Source organism: Erythrolamprus reginae, chromosome 1, assembly GCF_031021105.1.
Source record: "Erythrolamprus reginae isolate rEryReg1 chromosome 1, rEryReg1.hap1, whole genome shotgun sequence".
In the NCBI taxonomy this organism is placed as follows: Eukaryota; Metazoa; Chordata; class Lepidosauria; order Squamata; family Dipsadidae; genus Erythrolamprus; species Erythrolamprus reginae.
The window spans coordinates 94291589-94309766 of record NC_091950.1 but is presented as its reverse complement, the minus strand read 5'-3'; the positions used below and the strand labels follow the sequence as shown (position 1 = coordinate 94309766).

Below are 18178 nucleotides of genomic sequence, written 5' to 3'. Positions count from 1 at the left end.
AAGGGTTTTTAGTTGTTTTATTATTGGATTGTCACATGCTGTTTTTATCATTGTTGTTAGCTGCCCCGAGTCTATGGAGAGGGGGGGGCATACAAAACAATAAATTATTATTATTATTATTATTATTATTATTATTATTATTATTTCACGTTTCTCCAAAATAAGCATTACTGTATATATGAAAACACCTGTTAGCATATATAGATCACAAGAAGCTCTTTTCTCATTTTCATATCTTATTTCAGAGTCTTTCCTTTCATCCCTTTGCTCTGTTTTAGAAAATCCTCCCCTGAAAAGGAAGAAGGGACCAGCCCCCAAGATGCTAGGAAATGAGGTGTGCAGCGTATGTGGGGACAAAGCCTCAGGCTTCCATTACAATGTCCTGAGTTGCGAGGGCTGCAAAGGTTTTTTCCGACGCAGTGTGATCAAAGGGGCTCAATATATCTGTAAGAACAGTGGCAGGTGTGAGATGGATACGTACATGCGCCGGAAATGTCAGGAGTGTCGGTTACGCAAGTGCTACGAAGCAGGCATGCGAGAGCAATGTAAGTACCTAGTCTGAGAATATCACGGATCACTCTGGAGATATTACTTGATAAACACAAAAATGTTTCCTTTCGCTGCATTTCCTAATAAAACTGCCAGTGCTCTCTCTGTCATAGAACCTCGGGTATAAATTTTTTATTGTTTTTCACACCTTGCAGAGATTCCAATTTACATGCCTCAAATTAAAATATAATATAATACAATACAACATCAAATGCCAATTTCTTAGTCAAATTAATCAAAATTTTCAAATTATTCATCCAATTATTTCCTGGTACATATAATTCATCCTGTGCTACCTCCTTTCCAAATGCTATCATCCAGACTTTATATAATGTTCTTTGCTTTCATTTATATTTACAGTGCTATAGCTATCTAAATTTATCTTGGCTATTTGCTGTTTTTCTTAACTATGCCATCGTGTTTCAGTCCCTTCTTAGAAAACACATTCCTACTTTCATTTTTTTAAAAAAACAAAAACCTCATTTTATCATAACTTCCCTTAACAATAGAAAATATCCAAATTTACGACTCTTTAAAAGCCAAGGAAGGAAAGAGAAAAAAATAAAAGTAAAAAAAGAATAAAAGAGAAAATAAAATAAAAAAGAAAAGTGGAAAAGAATAGGAAAAGAAAAAACGCTATTCATATTATATCTTAATCCATACATAGGAGGAAGGGTTGTTATTAGAAATTTTAAAATACATTCCCTACTCAATTCATTTATTCCACTTCTTTTATTATATCAGTATGTCATTTCTACTTTAACAAATCAAAATAATCAAAATAAATATAAATCATTATTGCTCCATTATTTTATGCAAAAAGTATCCTCCATTAAGAACAAAAACAAAACAAAAAACCAAAAAGGAACCAAAGTAGTAATATTCATCCCTTTCCCCCCCAAATATTTTTATTGATATTTAAAATAAAGACATAACAAGACGTACAACATTTAACATAAAAAGGAGCTACAATTGCTCCGCTCAGCATAGAAGTCTTCTTAATACAGAAAAAAAGAACTAATTATAGTTTAGATCAATACAGAAAAGTAAACTTGTCAGTGATATATTTCTATATAATATATACTATCATAGAAATTTCAACTTTTCAATATTTTCCATCAATTATATAATTGTAATTTATACTCATTCAAGAAAAATAAACTTATCTATCAAATATCTCTATATGGTATATTTCTGCTTTAACAAATCAAAATAAATCATTATTGCTCCATTATTTTATGCAAAAAGTATCCTCCATTAAGAACAAAAACAAAACCAAAAACCAAAAAAGAACCAAAGTAGTAATATTCATCCCTAATCTAGATATTTTCCACTACCGTTCTTAGCATGATAATCTTCCCTAATCTATAAACCCCACTGCCAATCCCAGCGTAATAATTTTCACTAATCTATATGTCACTGTCATATCAGTGCAATAATCTTCCCTATTCTAATTATTTTCACTGCTAAATGCAATGCCATAATCTTCCCTAATCTATATATTATCCCTAATTCTAAATGTCTTCCACTATCGAACTCAGTGATAATCTTCCCTAATCTATTCTTTCCTATATAATGCCTAACATAATTAGTGCTAGTTATGATCCCATATTAATCCTACTCCTGTTATTGTAATTCTCCTCCCTTTTCTTTCCCCCTTCCTACCACTTTATTTATCGCCATAAATTAAATAAAATTTAAAAAAGAGAGAAAGAAAAGCAAAGAAGAAAATTTTAAAAAGTCATACAAAGATAATCATAATCATAATCAAATATCTCATCTATGTTATGTGCAGTAATCAAAGCTATTTTCAATTTTTTTCATTTATAAGCCATTAAATTTTTTCCTCTTATATAATTCTTCCATTTTACCTTTTATATCACTTGCTTGTATATTTGTTTATATATATAAGCTCCCATAAGATTAAAAAATTAAAAAATTCAATTCATTAAGTATACTCAATTTTTTTAGTAATTTATAACTTTGTAAGAGCAAAGAAAAGAAAAAAGAAAGTGCTAATATCTTTTAGTAACTTTTAAATATTCTTACACGTATTTTAATTTTCTTAAAAACATTTTAATTCTTAAAAGTATTTAATTTCAATTTATATTATTCAATGTAATTTCAGTCAGATCAGACAGTCCAAATGTAATTTCAGTCAAATAAATCAGTCCAGTTAGGTCAAATCTATTCAAATCAGTTTAATTCAGTTCAAATAATTTCATCTTGAACATTATCTTCCTTCCATGGGGTTAGCTGATCAGTCTTCCCACGGCAAGAATACTGTCTTTAAATCTATGAGAAATGTAATTTCAGTCAAATCAATCAGTCCAATTACATCGAATCAATTCAAATCAGTTAATTCAGTTCATATAATTTTGTCTTGAACGTTAACTTCCTTAATGCATTGGCTGGTCATTCTTCTCTAGAGTTCTGTATTTAAATCAGTAGCAAACTGCTATATTTCCTCCGGCCACACGATGTAGCTAGGTGATCAATTCTCCAAGTCTTCTTTATGTAGCTGTTCTGTGAATAGCATTAAATGACTCTTTGGCTATTACTTCCTGTTGCTGTCACTTCCTGTATTATTCTGCAGTTGTTCTTTGTTTATAGAAGAAAGGAAAGATAAGAATCCCAAAACAAAAGTTAAAAATTCCAAATTCCAACAGGCAAATTTCAAAGAGAACCAATTAGTAGCTGAAAATAATCCAAATGATGGGCAATTTTGCTATTTTAGAAGCTTTCGCTGAAATGCTATGTTGCACAGTTAGCTGCCTTCTTCAATCTCAGGCCATTTTAACTCCATCCAGCAACCAAGCGAGAAACAAAGGTCTAGAATCCCAATCAGGCACTCTCTGGTTACCATCATAGACAGAAAATTTCTCCTTCCCATCTGCAACCTGAACCTTCCAGATGGAATCATTCAGCTAACCTCCAGGCGTTGGTAGCCTCTGCAGCTGTGTCAGAACAGGCATGGCTTCCTGTCTGGCTTCACCACAGCCGGTACAAGACAAACCAGTTCACCCAGTGGATCATGCCGGCCCCTGGCAGTGTCCCAAGCGTCACTCTCCCTACAGGAGAGATCCGGTCTGGTCCAAAAGGACCAGAACCCCCAGGCAATGGGACGTGGGGACATTTCCCAGGAGAGAGGGAAATATCCCGGTGCTGCAGTCACGAGACCCCGCCCCCAATCTCCTCTGTCATAGAACCTCAGTCGCTTAATAAAATAATATGTTAAAGCAAGCAGTTTGAATAAAACATGTTTAAATTAAATTATTTAATTTTTTTAATTTGAATTTTCACAAAATTCAAAATATTTAAGACCTTTAACTTTTCATCTCAGGTTAGGTTGGGACAATGTTCAAGCTGCTGTTTGTTAGGAGTTTTCCCCCCCAATTATGATATGATTTTGTTTGTTTCAAAAGGATTTAGAACCTTGCTGTTCTAAAAATTAATTCATTTTTTCCACTGAAAAAAAGCGCATTTGATATTACAGTGGTACCTCAGTACTCGAACGGTTCCTTTCTCGTACATTTCGGATAACGAACAAAATTTTCGGCAAAAATTTGCTTCGGTATCTGAACAAAAATTCAGATACCGAACAGCCAGAGAAAATTTTGTTCATTATCCGAAATGTAATCCCGGCAGCTTCAGGGGGGCTGAGGAGCTCTCTAAGAGCTCCAAGCTGCAGGAAGGGTGGGGGCTGCTGAAATCTTGGCAGCTTCTGGGGGCTCCTTTCCTCATTGCTTCCTTTTATTACCTGTAAGCAGCTTCAAAAACTTTCTCCTTCCCTGTGGCTCCAACACGCGGCGATTTCCCTTCCAGTAGCAAGAGCGCCGGGAAGTCACGTAATGAAGGGAAGCTGCTGGAGCGGCAGCAATTGCTGAGATGGCTCCGTCGGCTTCCCTTCACCATGTGACGTTCCCGGTGCTCTTGCTACTGAAATCGGCGATTTCCCTTCCAGTAGCAAGAGCGCCGGGAACGTCACGTGGTGAAGGGAAGCCGACGGAGCCATCTCAGCAATTGCTGCCGCTCCAGCAGCTTCCCTTCATTACTTGACTTCCCGGCGCTCTTGCTACTGGAAGGGAAATCGCCGCGTGTTGGAGCCACAGGGAAGGAGAAAGTTTTTGAAGCTGCTTACAGGTAATAAAAGGAAGCAATGAGGAAAGGAGCCCCCAGAAGCTGCCAAGATTTCAGCAGCCCCCACCCTTCCTGCAGCTTGGAGCTCTTAGAGAGCTCCTCAGCCCCCCTGAAGCTGACGGGATGGCAGCTTCTGGGGGCTCCTTTCCTCATTGCTTCCAGCAGCCCCCACCTTTCCTGCAGCTTGGAGTAGCGAATTTATTTATCCCATTGGAAATAAAGAAAATAGATTTAATTGGTTCCCAGCGAGTTAACAGGGGCTGGGAACCAATTAAATCAATTTCCATTATTTCCTATGGGATAAATACATTTGGTACTCGACCAAATCGGTTCTCGACCACACTTCTGAAACGAATTGTGGTCGAGTACCGAGGTACCACTGTACTACTATCCTAATCCTTTATACTCCTTTGATAGGATGTCATGTAACTGGATATTTGCATATCCCTTAAAATCCATATTTTAATTTACCAGATAGATTTCTTAAAAGTCTCATTCTCTCCATGCTCAGTATCGGAAATGTATGCAGTAGGATTACAATCTTTTGTTAGTCTTCTTAAAGTCAATACAGTATATGCATACACTGTATTATTTTAATATATTTCATTATTGTCCTTTTAGTTCTTATTTAAATGGATAATGTTATTATAGAAGGCCAGTCTAGAATGTAGAATGCTTTCTGTTTACTATCAGTTTATTATCAGAATCTTTTCTGGCACTTCATTTTACCTGTTGACCAAGTGTTTTTTCTTTGCCACTTGGGCATATTCTGGTTTGAAAGGATATATTTTCTCTTTCCTTTAAGGGATATATTTGTCCCCTCCTTTTTCCTATTTTTATGGCTGGGTTTCTCGCTGCAAATTATGTTCAATTTAGTCATAGATGGAATTGACTTTAAGGCTTTTGCAAAAGTGATTATGTACTGTAAGCTGGTTGGTAGCCATGGTATCATTGATTCCTATCTGTCCCGTGCTCTACATTTAGGTGTTCTTTCTGAAGAGCAAATTCAGCTGAAGAAACTTAAGAAGCACGAAGATGACCAAGCCCGGATGATAGCTGTGCGTCAAAGCCCACCATCTCCTCCAAGCACACCTCCCAAAATGACAGCGGAGCAGCTTATTATGATAGAAAAACTTGTTGCAGCTAAACAGCAGTGTAATCAGCGGTCTTTCACAGATAGGCTCAAAGTGACGGTAAAAGCACAATTATCGTGGGCTGTTAAATAGAAGGAGAAATCAGACACACATTGACCTTCACTAAAGCTTTCTTTTGATTTTGGATAGTGTGAATGGTTAACTTATGGAATAAGACCTCATACTTGATAGACATTGCATTCATGTTATAATAGTCCCCAGAGGCCCATGGAGGTCTGTATAATAGATTAAGAGGAGCTTGCTTTATACCTTTCGGTTGCTGCAATCAAAAACCTGAAATAATAGTTTGTGGAAATTTGCTTGTTTTGAAGCATAATGACAATTCTGAATGACAAAGGACTGTGTAACATGTTCTGGAGGGGTTGTATAACATTTTAACCAGATATACAGTGTTCCCTCGATTTTCGCAGGTTCGAACTTTGCGAATAGCCGATACCACAGTTTTTTTAAAAAAAAGTAATTAAACAATACCACGGTTTTTCCCACCCAATGACGTCATATGTCATCACCAAACTAATAATTTTTGCAAATAAATAACAAAAAAAAATTATTGTTAATAAATAATTATGTTTATAAATATCAGGATCACTAAGTGTCTTATTCCATGGTGAGTACCAGTAATAATGGTGAGTAAATGGTTGTTAAGCGAATAGGAAATGGTAATTTAGGGGTTTAAAGTGTTAAGGGAAGGCTTGTGATACTGTCCATAGCCAAAAATGGTGTATTTACTTCGGCATCTCTACTTCGCGGAAATTCGACTTTCGCGGGTGGTCTCGGAACGCATCCCCCGCGGAAATCGAGGGAACACTGTAGTACTACTTTTGGTAAGATCAAACTTGTATGAGAGCTATGAGATAATTAGTGAGACTAATTTAAATGGACTTCCAGTTTCTAATTTCTACTCTTATTAAAGTCGTCTTCTTTCTCTCTTTGTGGGGTTGCTATTTCATTGTAGCCGTGGCCTCAGATTCCAGATCCTCTTCATCGTGAAGCACGACAGCAGCGCTTTGCACATTTCACAGAGCTTGCCATCATTTCTGTGCAAGAAATTGTGGACTTTGCCAAACAGTTGCCAGGTTTCTTGGAACTCACTAGAGAAGACCAAATTGCTCTTTTGAAGACTTCTACAATAGAAGTAAGTACTCTTCCATTTTTCCATGGCTCCTACTAGAGGAGCAGGAGGCATCTGTAGTCAGGATGGTCTTTGCACACCAGTTGTGCCAATTTGTGGAGTGGAGACCGTTTACAGCCATTCATGACTTGTGGCCTCATTGATTAATGCAATGTGCTCTTTATGTGGCTATTTTTGAAGACCATTGTGAAACTTCAGCTGATGCTTAATTTGGCTGCACAAGTAATAAATGTTGACACATGTAACACCATTGCTATGTGAGCTTCATTGGCTACCACCATGCTTCTGTACAATTCAATCTGATAGCTACCGTGTTTCCCCGAAAGTAAGACAGTGTCTTACTTTCTTTTTATCCCCAAAAGCCCCACTATGTCTTACTTTCGGGGTATGTCTTATATTGTAAAAAAATTGAAAGGGTCGCGTTCCCGAAGGCAGCATCTCCCCAGAGTCCAGAAGGGCAGCCGCGGGACAGGAACCTCGTGAACCCTTTTCCAAGTTCAACCTCAGGGCTCCAGGGCAGCCTCCTCAAGGGCGACAGCCGCCCTCGTTCTCCTCCTCTTCCTCCTCCTCCATCACCGCCGCCACGCCGCGCTGCTCACCCAGAGCGAGGGGAGGAGGATCTGAAGAGAGCGTCAATGGGAAGGAAGCGCCCCGACCTCGTCTCGGGCGACAAGGGGTGGAAAGGGGGGGGTCCTTTCAAGGGCTCCGAGAGCCTGTCCCCTGCTTCTCCCCCAGGAGGGACTGTTATTTCCCTCAAAAGCCCCGGGGAAGCGAAGGCGACAAGCGGTTTCGAGGCTCCCTCACTTATCTCGCACCCCCCCAACACCATCACCACAGTCCCTTCTCTTCCCCTCTTCGAGACGCGGGCAAAGGATGGGTGAGGACTTTCCTACCTCTGGCCGGGCGGCTTCCCTTGCAGGGCCGTTTCTGAGGAGCCCGCCGGGCCAAGGCAGGGCCCTCGCCCAGCTCGACTGCCGCGGAGAGGCTGCGTCGTGACCCCTCGAAAGCGAAGGCAGGAGCAGGTCGCTCGGTGCAGCAAGCCCCGCCGTCTCCGGCCGACAGCTCCCTCTAACGAGCCGAAGCTTAGCAGTCTGGCTTCGTCCCTCCGTCAGCCAAACTCCCCGGCGGGCTGGGCCTCAGCAGGCCGCCTCCCTCACAGCTCCCCTCCCCGGTCCCGGAAGAAAGCAGCGAAAGCGCGCCCTTCTTCCCGCTTAAAAAAGGAAGGCAGCTAGATGAGAGGGAGGGGCAATACCCCCGTGTTTCCCCGAAAGTAAGACATATGTCTTACTTTCGGGGTATGGCTTATATTAGCCGACCCCCCTGAAACCCCCGATACGTCTTACAATCGGGGGTGTCTTACTATCGGGGAAACACGGTATCTAAAGGATTATCTTATCCCAATCATTGCTACCTGTCCAATTCAGTTTGGCAAGTTGGGTGTATTAGGAGTCAGGCAAGGAAAGTTGGTTGGCAGGGATTAGGAGACATGTCTTTTCCACTGAAACCTCTGCCCTCTGGAATATTCTCCCTTCAGAGATTAGGATAAGTCTGACTCTGTTGGCATTTCATAAAGCTGTGAAGACCTGGTTATATGTCTGGGCCTAGGGCCCTGAGTACACTAAAAGGCTTTGGTTTTTTGGCTTTACAGCAATAGTATTACTCGGCAACCATATAGATTAGATTAGATTTATTGGATTTATATGCTGCCCCTCTCCGCAGATTCGGGACGGCTCACAACAATGGTAAAAAACAATACATAGTAACAAATCTAATATTTAGCAATCTAAATTACAGTTTTAGGTATAGGTATTTTCCTAACTAAATATACATTTATTTTATATTTTTAAAATTGTTTTTATAATGTATTCCGCCTAAAATCACTTGTGAGATAGGCAACTATAGAAATCAAATAAATAAATATATTGGTGTACATGAGAGCATATGTGCAGTTTCCTTTTGTATCATCTAATGACAAAGGAGACCAACTTTTAATTTTTTTATTAATATCCCTCAAGCAATTTTAAGATCAAAAAGCATTTTAAAAGTCACATGCCTAATGAGCAAACTATTTCAAGTTAAAGTTTTATGATGTTAGCTTTCCAAAATAGGGAGTATTTTAGAAAACAGGATTTAAACACCAGTTCATTTCTTTTATGGCAGTTGTCGGCATGCCTCGGTATACCCAAGTGACATCTTTGCTCTGTGAATGGCATTGGTTGCCAGATTACTTCCATGGGATTCAAAGTGCTAGTTATCATCTATAATGCCATACAGGGCATACAGCCCAGTTATTGGAAGTGCCATCAATCTTTCATGGTATCTGGCAGGCCAATTTTGGCTAAAAAGGTTGGCATGCTCCAGGTTCCTAAAATTAAGTAATGTCATCTATTAGTTTTCTCCTGAGAGCTGAATGATTCCTATCCTGTTTGTGTTCTGGAAGGCTGGAAGGACATTTATGGTCTCAGATTTTTCCCCCCTATAGATATTAGAAGTTAGTGGGATAGTTTGGAAAAGTAGATATATTAAACTACTGTACAAATTCTTTTTGATAATTTTTGTTATCAAAAAGTATTTATTTCATCACTTATGATATGTGAGTGCAATAACTCTTTAATTGATTTATTTATGTTCAGATTTATAACTGTGACTGGTTTTGGTATGTGTTTTGTATGTGTATATTCAAGGTGATGCTCTTGGAGACATCTAGGCGCTACAATCCAGAAACTGAAAGCATAACTTTTTTGAAAGATTTGAGTTACAATCGGGATGATTTTTCCAAAGCTGGTGAGTTAAGCACATTCCAGAGTATAAAAGAGTTTTGTTCTCCCTATGTTATGGATCACTATTATGGCAACTTCTTTTCTAAAAAATAAAATCAAAATTCTTTTATGAAAGAATTTTATACATTCTTAATTTATTCTCAAGCTGAAATTTGAGGCTTCGAAAAATGTTTGGAAATAGCAATCAAATAATACTATTAAAAATAAAGTTAGGGTGTAAGAGATACAGTGATCCCTCGAGTTTCGCGATCTCGATCTTCGCGAAACGCTATATCGCAATTTAAAAAAAAATATTAATTAAAAAAAACCCCACTTCCGGGTTTGGCTTCGGGAGTCAGCTGGGAAGCGGCGCGGCTGTTTTAAAAGGTTGCAGCCGGCCTGGGGGGCTTCCCAGCACCCCCCGAACCCCCAACCTGGGTCTTCCCGGCCGCCCACGCAAAGGGGAAACCCCGGCTCCTCGCTGATGCCCGCCGCTCGCCCACCCGCCAGCAAGAGGGGGAAGACCCAGGGAAGGTTCCTTCGGCCGCCCAGCAGCTGATCTGCTCGGTAGCGCAGCAGCAGCGAGGAGCCGAATCGGGGTTTCCCCTTTGCGTGGGCGGTGGGGAACGCAAACTCCACCATCTACGCATGCGCAGCCATAGAAAAAAGGGTGCGCATGCGCAGATGGTGTTTTTACTTCCGCAACCCTACATCGCGAAAAATCGATTATCGCGAGGGGTCTTGGAACGGAACCCTCGCGATAATAGAGGGATCACTGTAATATGATTTCCTACCAGAACATTTTTGAAAGATATGAAATAGCTATCCAAAAACATGAATAATATGGATATTGTGTTACCTGACTTCTAGTATAAAGTCGTCTTCTTCCTTTTTTTAAACTTTCTGTCATCACACATAGCTTTATAATTTCAAAATATGTGGTAGAAGATTATTATTATAATAGGATAAAGTGTTTTATCCTGTATTTTATATATAATTCAAAATTAAAAGCACACTTAATACTCCTACCTCCTATGTTTTCCCACAAAAGCCACCTTGTGAGATAAATTGGGCTGAGAAAAAATGACTGACCTACAATTCAGTCTCCTAATTTCTAGGTCAGCATCTTCACCACTATACCAAACTGGCAATTTTATTTCATTGTACCAGGTGCAATGAAAATAAAGTAAACTTAAACTTAAAGATTGCAGTCCAAATGTCATTGAATTGGGGAAAACCATATTCGGGTAAAATAAAAAAGTATGGAAGCTTACTGGATAATATTGAGCCATTCACTCTGGTTAATCCCTTGGGGCTGTTGAGAATAATTGGAGAAGGTAGTGCTAAGTACTGGAACTTTTGAAAAAAAGTTTGTTGTATGTATCTATGTACAGTTGGGAAAAGAGTATTTAGTCAGACACCAATTGTGCAAGTTCTCCCACTTAAAAAGATGAGAGAGGCCTGTAATTGACATCATAGGCAGACTTCAACCATGAGAAACAACATGAAAAAATACATCCAGAAAATCACAGTCTGATTTTTAATGAATTTATTTCCAAATTATGGTGGAAAATAAGTATTTGTTCAATAACAAAAGTTCATCTCAATACTTTGTTATATATCCTTTGTTGGCAATGACAGAGGACAAACGTTTTCTGTAAGTCCTCACAAGGTTGGCACACACTGTTGCTGGTATGTTGGCCCATTCCTCCATGCAGATCTCCTCAAGAGCAGTGATGTTTTTGGGCTGTCACTGGGCAACACGGACTTTCAACTCCCTCCAAAAGTTTTTTATAAGATTGAGATCTGGAGACTGGCTAGGCCACTCCAGGACCTTAAAGCCACTCCTTTGTTGCCCTGGCGGTGTATTTGGGATCATTGTCATGCTGAAAGATCCAACCACGTTTCATCTTCAGTGCCCTTGCTGATGGAAGGTGGTTTGCACTCAAAATCTCACAATACATGGCCCCATTTATTCTTTCACATACACGGATCAGTCATCCTGGTCCCTTTGCAGAGAAACTGCCCCAAAACATGATGTTGCCACCCCCATGCTTCACAGTAGGTGTAGTGTTCTTTGGCATTCAGCATTCTTCCTCCTCCAAACACGACGAGTTGTGTTTCTACCAAACAGTTCTACTTTGGTTTCATCTGACCATATGACATTCTCCCAATACTCTTCTGGATCATCCAAATGCTCTCTAGCAAGCTTCAGATGGGCCTGGACATGTACTGGCTTAAGCAGAGGGACACCTCTGGCACTGCAGAATCTTGAGTCCCTGGCGGCGTATTGTGTTAATGATAGTAGCGTTTGTTACGTTGGTCCCAGCTCTCTGCAGGTCATTCACTAGGTTCCCCCGTGTGGGTCTGGGATTTTTGCTCACCATTCTTGTGATCATTTTGACCCCACAGGATGAGATCTTGCGTGTATTCCCAGATCAAGGGAGATTATCAGTGGTCTTGTATGTCTTCCATTTTCTAATTATTGCTCCCAGAGTTGATTTCTTCACACCAAGCTGCTTGCCTGTTGCAGATTCAGTCTTCCCAGCCTGGTGCAGGGCTACAGTTTTGTATCTGGTGTCCTTATACAGCTCTTTGGTCTTCACCATAGTGGAGTTTGGAGTGTGGCAGTTTGAGGTTCTGGACAGGTGTCTTTTATAATGATAACAAATTCAAACAGGTGCCATTACTACAGGTAATGAGTGGAGGACAGAGGAACCTCTTAAAGAAGAAGTTACAGGTCTGTGAGAGCCAGAAATCTCGCTTGTTTGTAGGTGACCAAATACTTATTTTCCACCATAATTTGCAAAGAAATTCGTTAAAAATCAGACAATGTGATTTTATGGATGTGTTTTCTCATGTTGTCTCTCATGGTTGAGGTCTACCTATGATGTCAATTACAGGCCTCTCTCATCTTTTTAAGTGGGAGAACTTGCACAGTTGGTGTCTGACTAAATACTTCCCCCCCCCCACACTGTATGTATGTATGTATGGTATATATGTAGGTTATGTTTGTAGTGTGCATGTCTCTCTGTGTGTGCTCCCAAATGCATACATGCCTACACACATGTACAGTATATACACAATTTTAAAGGATGCATATACTGTAATTAGTTTCTTTTCCTCCTAACTTTTCAAGTACAGTGCTCTAACAATGAATATTAGCTTGTCTAGATAGCGAATAATCATTCCTGTACTTTTTCTTTTATTCCTTGATCTGAAATCCCCAAACTATCTATGACACTGTGAATATAGTGTGTGTGTGTGTGTGTGCGTGTATGCATGCATGCACACAGACATGTACAAACAATATATATTAGCATATAAATCCACGCACACACACACTCTTTTAGCACATGAACTAAGAAAGATTTGCCACCACTGTTCTATGGCATTCGTCCATCCTGGGCTTATGAAGCTCCGGCATGTTTGCATCTGATTATTGTTCAGGAAATGCGGTAACACAATAAAATAGCTTGCCTGTTCTAACAAGTAACATAAGGGAGAGAAATTATCCTGATTTATTGGACTATGATCTTCCCTGATACAGGTAGCCCTTGTTTAGCGACTGCCTCATTTAGTGACATTTCGCTTGCAATAGGGATGAAATAGTAATTCTGCAACCAATTCTTTCATTTATAATCTTCACAGGTTTGTAAAGCAAAGGAAAGCTGAATTAAGATCATAAGTGTAGTTGAGATTTCATTTATTGACCACTTTGCTTAATTAACAATGAAGTTGCTGATCCTGGTTCTGGTCATTAAAGAAGGACTACCTATACACTCATCAAAAGTTATATATGCCATTTGGGGGTGAGGTGGGATGGGGACAATATACATAAGTTGTACATATTTCAAACTCACTTTTTGTTTCCCTCCCTCAGGCCTACAAATTGAGTTTATTAATCCTATTTTTGGATTTTCAAAGAGAATGAATGAACTGCATCTCAATGATGCCGAGTATGCACTTTTAATTGCCATCAGCATTTTTTCTGCAGGTAACAAGCTGAGACGGAGCTCGATCAAAATTGTAAAAAGAATCTTTAGTCAAGAAGAATCGTCTATAATACTTAGTGTTTTAATGTTAGTTCTAAGGAATGCATTTTTCATGGATAATAAAATAAGGTTGTGCACTAATGTCCTAGTTGTGGAGTAACAAGGTTTGAGTTGTTCATGGCTGACCCAAAACATACACATTTTGTCTAAACCCAAAAGATGTGTGCCTAATCCAAGGGCAGGCCTACAACATTTATATTTTGGGCATAGTTATTCTAACGTGCGGCACTTTGGTTGTAGTTCACTGCAGCAGATGAAAGGATGGGAGGAGATGTATATGTTAGTGTGTAATGGTGTATTTATATTCAAGGCTAGTGATATCTGCAGGGAGGGATTGAAAGAGACAAGAAGATAGATATGATACATATAAAAGTGCTTGGGCTGCACTCATTTTCTTCAAAGTCATCTGTCTTAGATATGTCTTGTTCATAGCTTAATATTCAGCATATTATTGTTGTCTCTTCATATTTCCTTATTTGCTGTTGAACCAGAGGCTTGGCTTTTGCTGAACTGTGCTAATTCCTTCTCAATGAGGTCTCCTTTAAAAAAATCACAGTAGATGGGGAAATTTGATCCTGAAGTAGTTTTTCTCTATGCTATTTCTAAACTATAAGGTGCTTAGAAAGTTGTAAATTGGGGAAACAGACACGGCACTAAGATTTTTGACTCTAGTCAGAGAGCACTTTGGATTTAGTGAACTATATATTTATTTAAAACAAACAAATAAAACAAACAATTACAAAGCTCCTTATGAGCCTTCCATAAGCATGCATTAAACAAAACCATGAGAAAGAGGTTTACATATATATAGTATAACCAGCATGCAGGCTCCATAATAATATGAAGCCGGCATGCTGGTTATACTGTATGTAAGCATCTCCCTTCCCATAGCCTTGTTTTATCCATGCTTATTGTTTTAAAGGGTTTGAAAAATGTTTTAATTCTTAGTTTATTTGTTTGCCACTAAGAGTTACTTCAGGTGAGATGGGCAGGCGTATAAAATTTATATTTTGACAAATATTTTTATAAAAGTTTAATGCTTTAATTGTTTCCTTAACAGATCGGCCAAATGTTCAAGATCAAACTCTGGTAGAAAAGTTGCAGCATACCTATGTAGAAGCTCTTCACTCATATATATGTATTCATAGGCCAAATGTAAGTGGCCAGCCTGCAAAAACGACTGTATTGCTAACAGTGCATGTAAGAAAGAATCTGGTTAAAGCAGAATCTCCTGTAAGTCAGCTATTATGGGCTGGATGATATGGCTGAGTTATTCAACAAATATTTAGCTATATCCTTACTAACAGCAGTTCTACAAATTTTTCTGAACCTGAAATTCTTTTCTGGGTATGCTTTACATTTGAAATTTGGAGTATGTAAAGCATTATATTTAAAAGCAAAAGAGGTGGGTGTGTCAGTAATGCTTTAAACCAAATGCATATTTTCCCTAACTTGCTGTAGTTGAGCCAGGCTACTGGACCTCAAAAATTAAGAAGATATTTTATGAAGTTGCAAATAGATGCTATTCCAAATCAGCCTTTTGCTTTGAAATCTAAGCATGTGTTACTCTTGAACATGAACTTTCTAGGTTTTACATGTATTCAATTCTAGGGATGAAAAAACCTCAGAGAATGTATGTTTACTCAGAAAATAGACTTATGTCTAGTGCTTTTGATCATTTTGATGTCTTTTAGTCAATGATGCTAAGGGAGATAGTATTCTATTGAATCATTTTTCGTTTTACAAAAAAAAGATAGTTGAAGAACTGGAAGCCATGGAAATTTTGAGGAACAAATATAAAGATTCAAATGCCAGAATTTTGATCATTCTGATATTGTTATCTTTTTGTGTATGATATTATAGGATCACCTAATGTTCCCACGGATGTTAATGAAACTGGTCAGCCTTCGGACTTTAAGTAGTGTTCATTCTGAACAAGTGTTTGCTCTTCGGCTACAGGACAAAAAGCTGCCACCACTTCTTTCAGAGATCTGGGATGTGAATGAATGAGTACACTATCTAAGGACAGTGAGCGATTACACTGATTACCTTTTGCCAATAAAAACTATTCTCCTTTATCAAAAGCACTGAAGCAATGCAGAAGAATGTGATTTCTTTGCTCTGATGAAATATATACACTATGTAGAAAACCAATGAGAAGGATTCAGTCACTATTTTCCAAAATGGAACTGAAACACTTTAACACAGAAGAGTAAAAGAATATCCTCTAATAATTTTGCAGGGTTTTTCTTTAACCCTTTTTTTCAAGGCCACCATCTGGACATATAGAATCTTCTTGGGAATTTTAGAGGAAAACTTCCTTGGTATACCTAGCTAAAAAATGTTAACATTCAAAACATTTTAATAGAGAACTGAATAGACTATATGTTGCTTAGGTGCCTTTTTGTGGACTTTTGAGAAGCATCACTTTGGATAGAAAGGATAGCTTTCAATCTTTCAATCCTTGGATAGGAAAGGTTAGAAATCTCTTAGGACAGTGATGGCAAATCTTTTTTTCCTCGGGTGCCGAAAAAGTGTGTGCACATGCTATCGTGCCCGTGCGAGTGCCCACACCCATAATTCAATGGCTGGGGAGGGCGAAAACAGCTAATCCCACCCCCGGAGGCCCTCGGGAGGCCTGAAATGGCCTGTTTCCCAACTTCTGGTGGGCCCAGTAGGCTCGGGTTTTACCCTTCCCAACCTCCAAAAGCTTCTCTGGAGCTAGGGGAGAGTAAAAACACCCGTCCCCATCCTGCCTGGAGGCTTTCTGGAAGCCAAAAATGTCCACCCAGAGCCTCTGCGTGAGCCAAAAATCAGCTGGCTGGCACACACATGCATGTTGGAGCTGAGCTAGGGCAACAGCTTGTGTGCCAGCAGATATGGCTCCACGTGCCACCTGTGGCACCCATGCCTTAGGTTCGCCATCACTCTTAGGACCTTTTGTAATATTTCTGTTCTCCATCCCCTGATCATAAATTCAGCCATTACTGATATATACTGATACAATAACAAGGAATACATAATTTTTATTATCTGAAACTCCTTTGAATATGGAGAGGTGCATCATATATCCATATAATCTAGATGATTGATGCTCAATATGTTTTCTATATAGTACAAAATATACTATATTGGATTATAACAGTTACACGTAAGATTACCACCTTTCTCTTTTACTCACCTGTGCATTAAGAAACAAGTCTAAATAATGACCAATTATGATTAAACATGTTCTTATCTCCCCTCTGCTAGTTCTTTGGTTCAAATTTTCCCCTTCTCTGACAAAACATTTAGGTGGAAACACAGATTGGTGTCAGCTGTAAATCACTTTGTCAGAAATGACACATGCATCATGATGCAGTCCTAGCCTTCCATAGTTGGTCCCAAAGTTTGGTACTAGTTCTTAAGTCGTACGTTTTGTATCATGATGCACCTATTGTCAATTACCTCACTGGATGGATGCCTATAGGAGGTTCTAAGTTCTTAAATGTTGCCTTTGGATAACTTCAGGAATGAAAAGAACCCAGTTCATGTATGTGAATGGGTTTTTTTTTATGTACTGAGGATGCGAAGGGCACATTTATATCCTTCCATCCTTAACTTAAACATGTTCAATTATTTCATGATGGCCCATATACTCACAAAGAGTTTAGTGTTTACAGCCTAAAACCTCAGGAATGAATGGAGTTTAACTTATTGATGCAAGTGGATTTAGGCATAAATATGCTTTACTAGAAATAGTTGCTAGTGGAATAAATAATTTGAAAAGTATACACCAGCACTTGCCAGGATATCTGATACCAGAAATTATATCTGACATTTATTGGTACACTAATAGTGCTTGCTTCTTTCAGCATTTAAATTGGCTTTCTCTGCAGATATTAGAACTTAGGCCCTTGAAGTATTATAATTGCTTTGTAGCAAGTGCCATATCTGTGATGTCAGCTTTCTGACTACTGTATTTTGCACATAAGATTACTCTGTTTTTTATTGGCCTTAACCTGAGAAAGTTTTGTGTGTGTGTGTGTACACACACACACAGACACATATATAAAACAATTTACCATGTTGTAATAACCCTTTGCAATTACAGAATTTCTTGGGTTTAATCCCACATTTCTAACCACCACTTCTGAAAAATGTAATTTTATGTAAAAAGAATAAAAACTAACAAGAAAAACCTGTCTCGTACTTAATGCATCCATATTTATTCTTCTGCTGAAAACCTGTCTTGTACTTAATGCATCCACAGTTATTCTTATGCATGAACTTAATGTCATTAAGACTTACGGATGGTCAGATTTTCTTTTTTTAAAATAGACATGTCCAGAAATGCAATCTTTCCCGATTGTGTTTTTAAAAAATATGTGTTGCATCTTAAGATCTTAA

The 18178-nt window shown here is 38.7% G+C and overlaps 1 protein-coding gene across 4 annotated transcripts in view; it reads left to right on the top strand.

Annotated features, from left to right (window-relative positions):
* The window catches only part of NR1H3 (nuclear receptor subfamily 1 group H member 3), a 52407-nt gene extending 34438 nt beyond the window's left edge, over nucleotides 1-17969 (top strand). For all 4 annotated transcript variants that reach the window (XM_070760179.1, XM_070760194.1, XM_070760202.1 and 1 more), the window contains exons 3-9: nucleotides 279-545; nucleotides 5674-5882; nucleotides 6799-6978; nucleotides 9660-9759; nucleotides 13618-13731; nucleotides 14850-14944; nucleotides 15653-17969. In XM_070760179.1, coding sequence (XP_070616280.1) covers nucleotides 279-545; nucleotides 5674-5882; nucleotides 6799-6978; nucleotides 9660-9759; nucleotides 13618-13731; nucleotides 14850-14944; nucleotides 15653-15799 — 1112 coding nt within the window. In that variant the 3' untranslated portion in view covers nucleotides 15800-17969. The remainder of the gene's footprint in view (nucleotides 1-278; nucleotides 546-5673; nucleotides 5883-6798; nucleotides 6979-9659; nucleotides 9760-13617; nucleotides 13732-14849; nucleotides 14945-15652) is intronic.
* The last annotated feature ends 209 nt before the right edge of the window (nucleotides 17970-18178 follow it).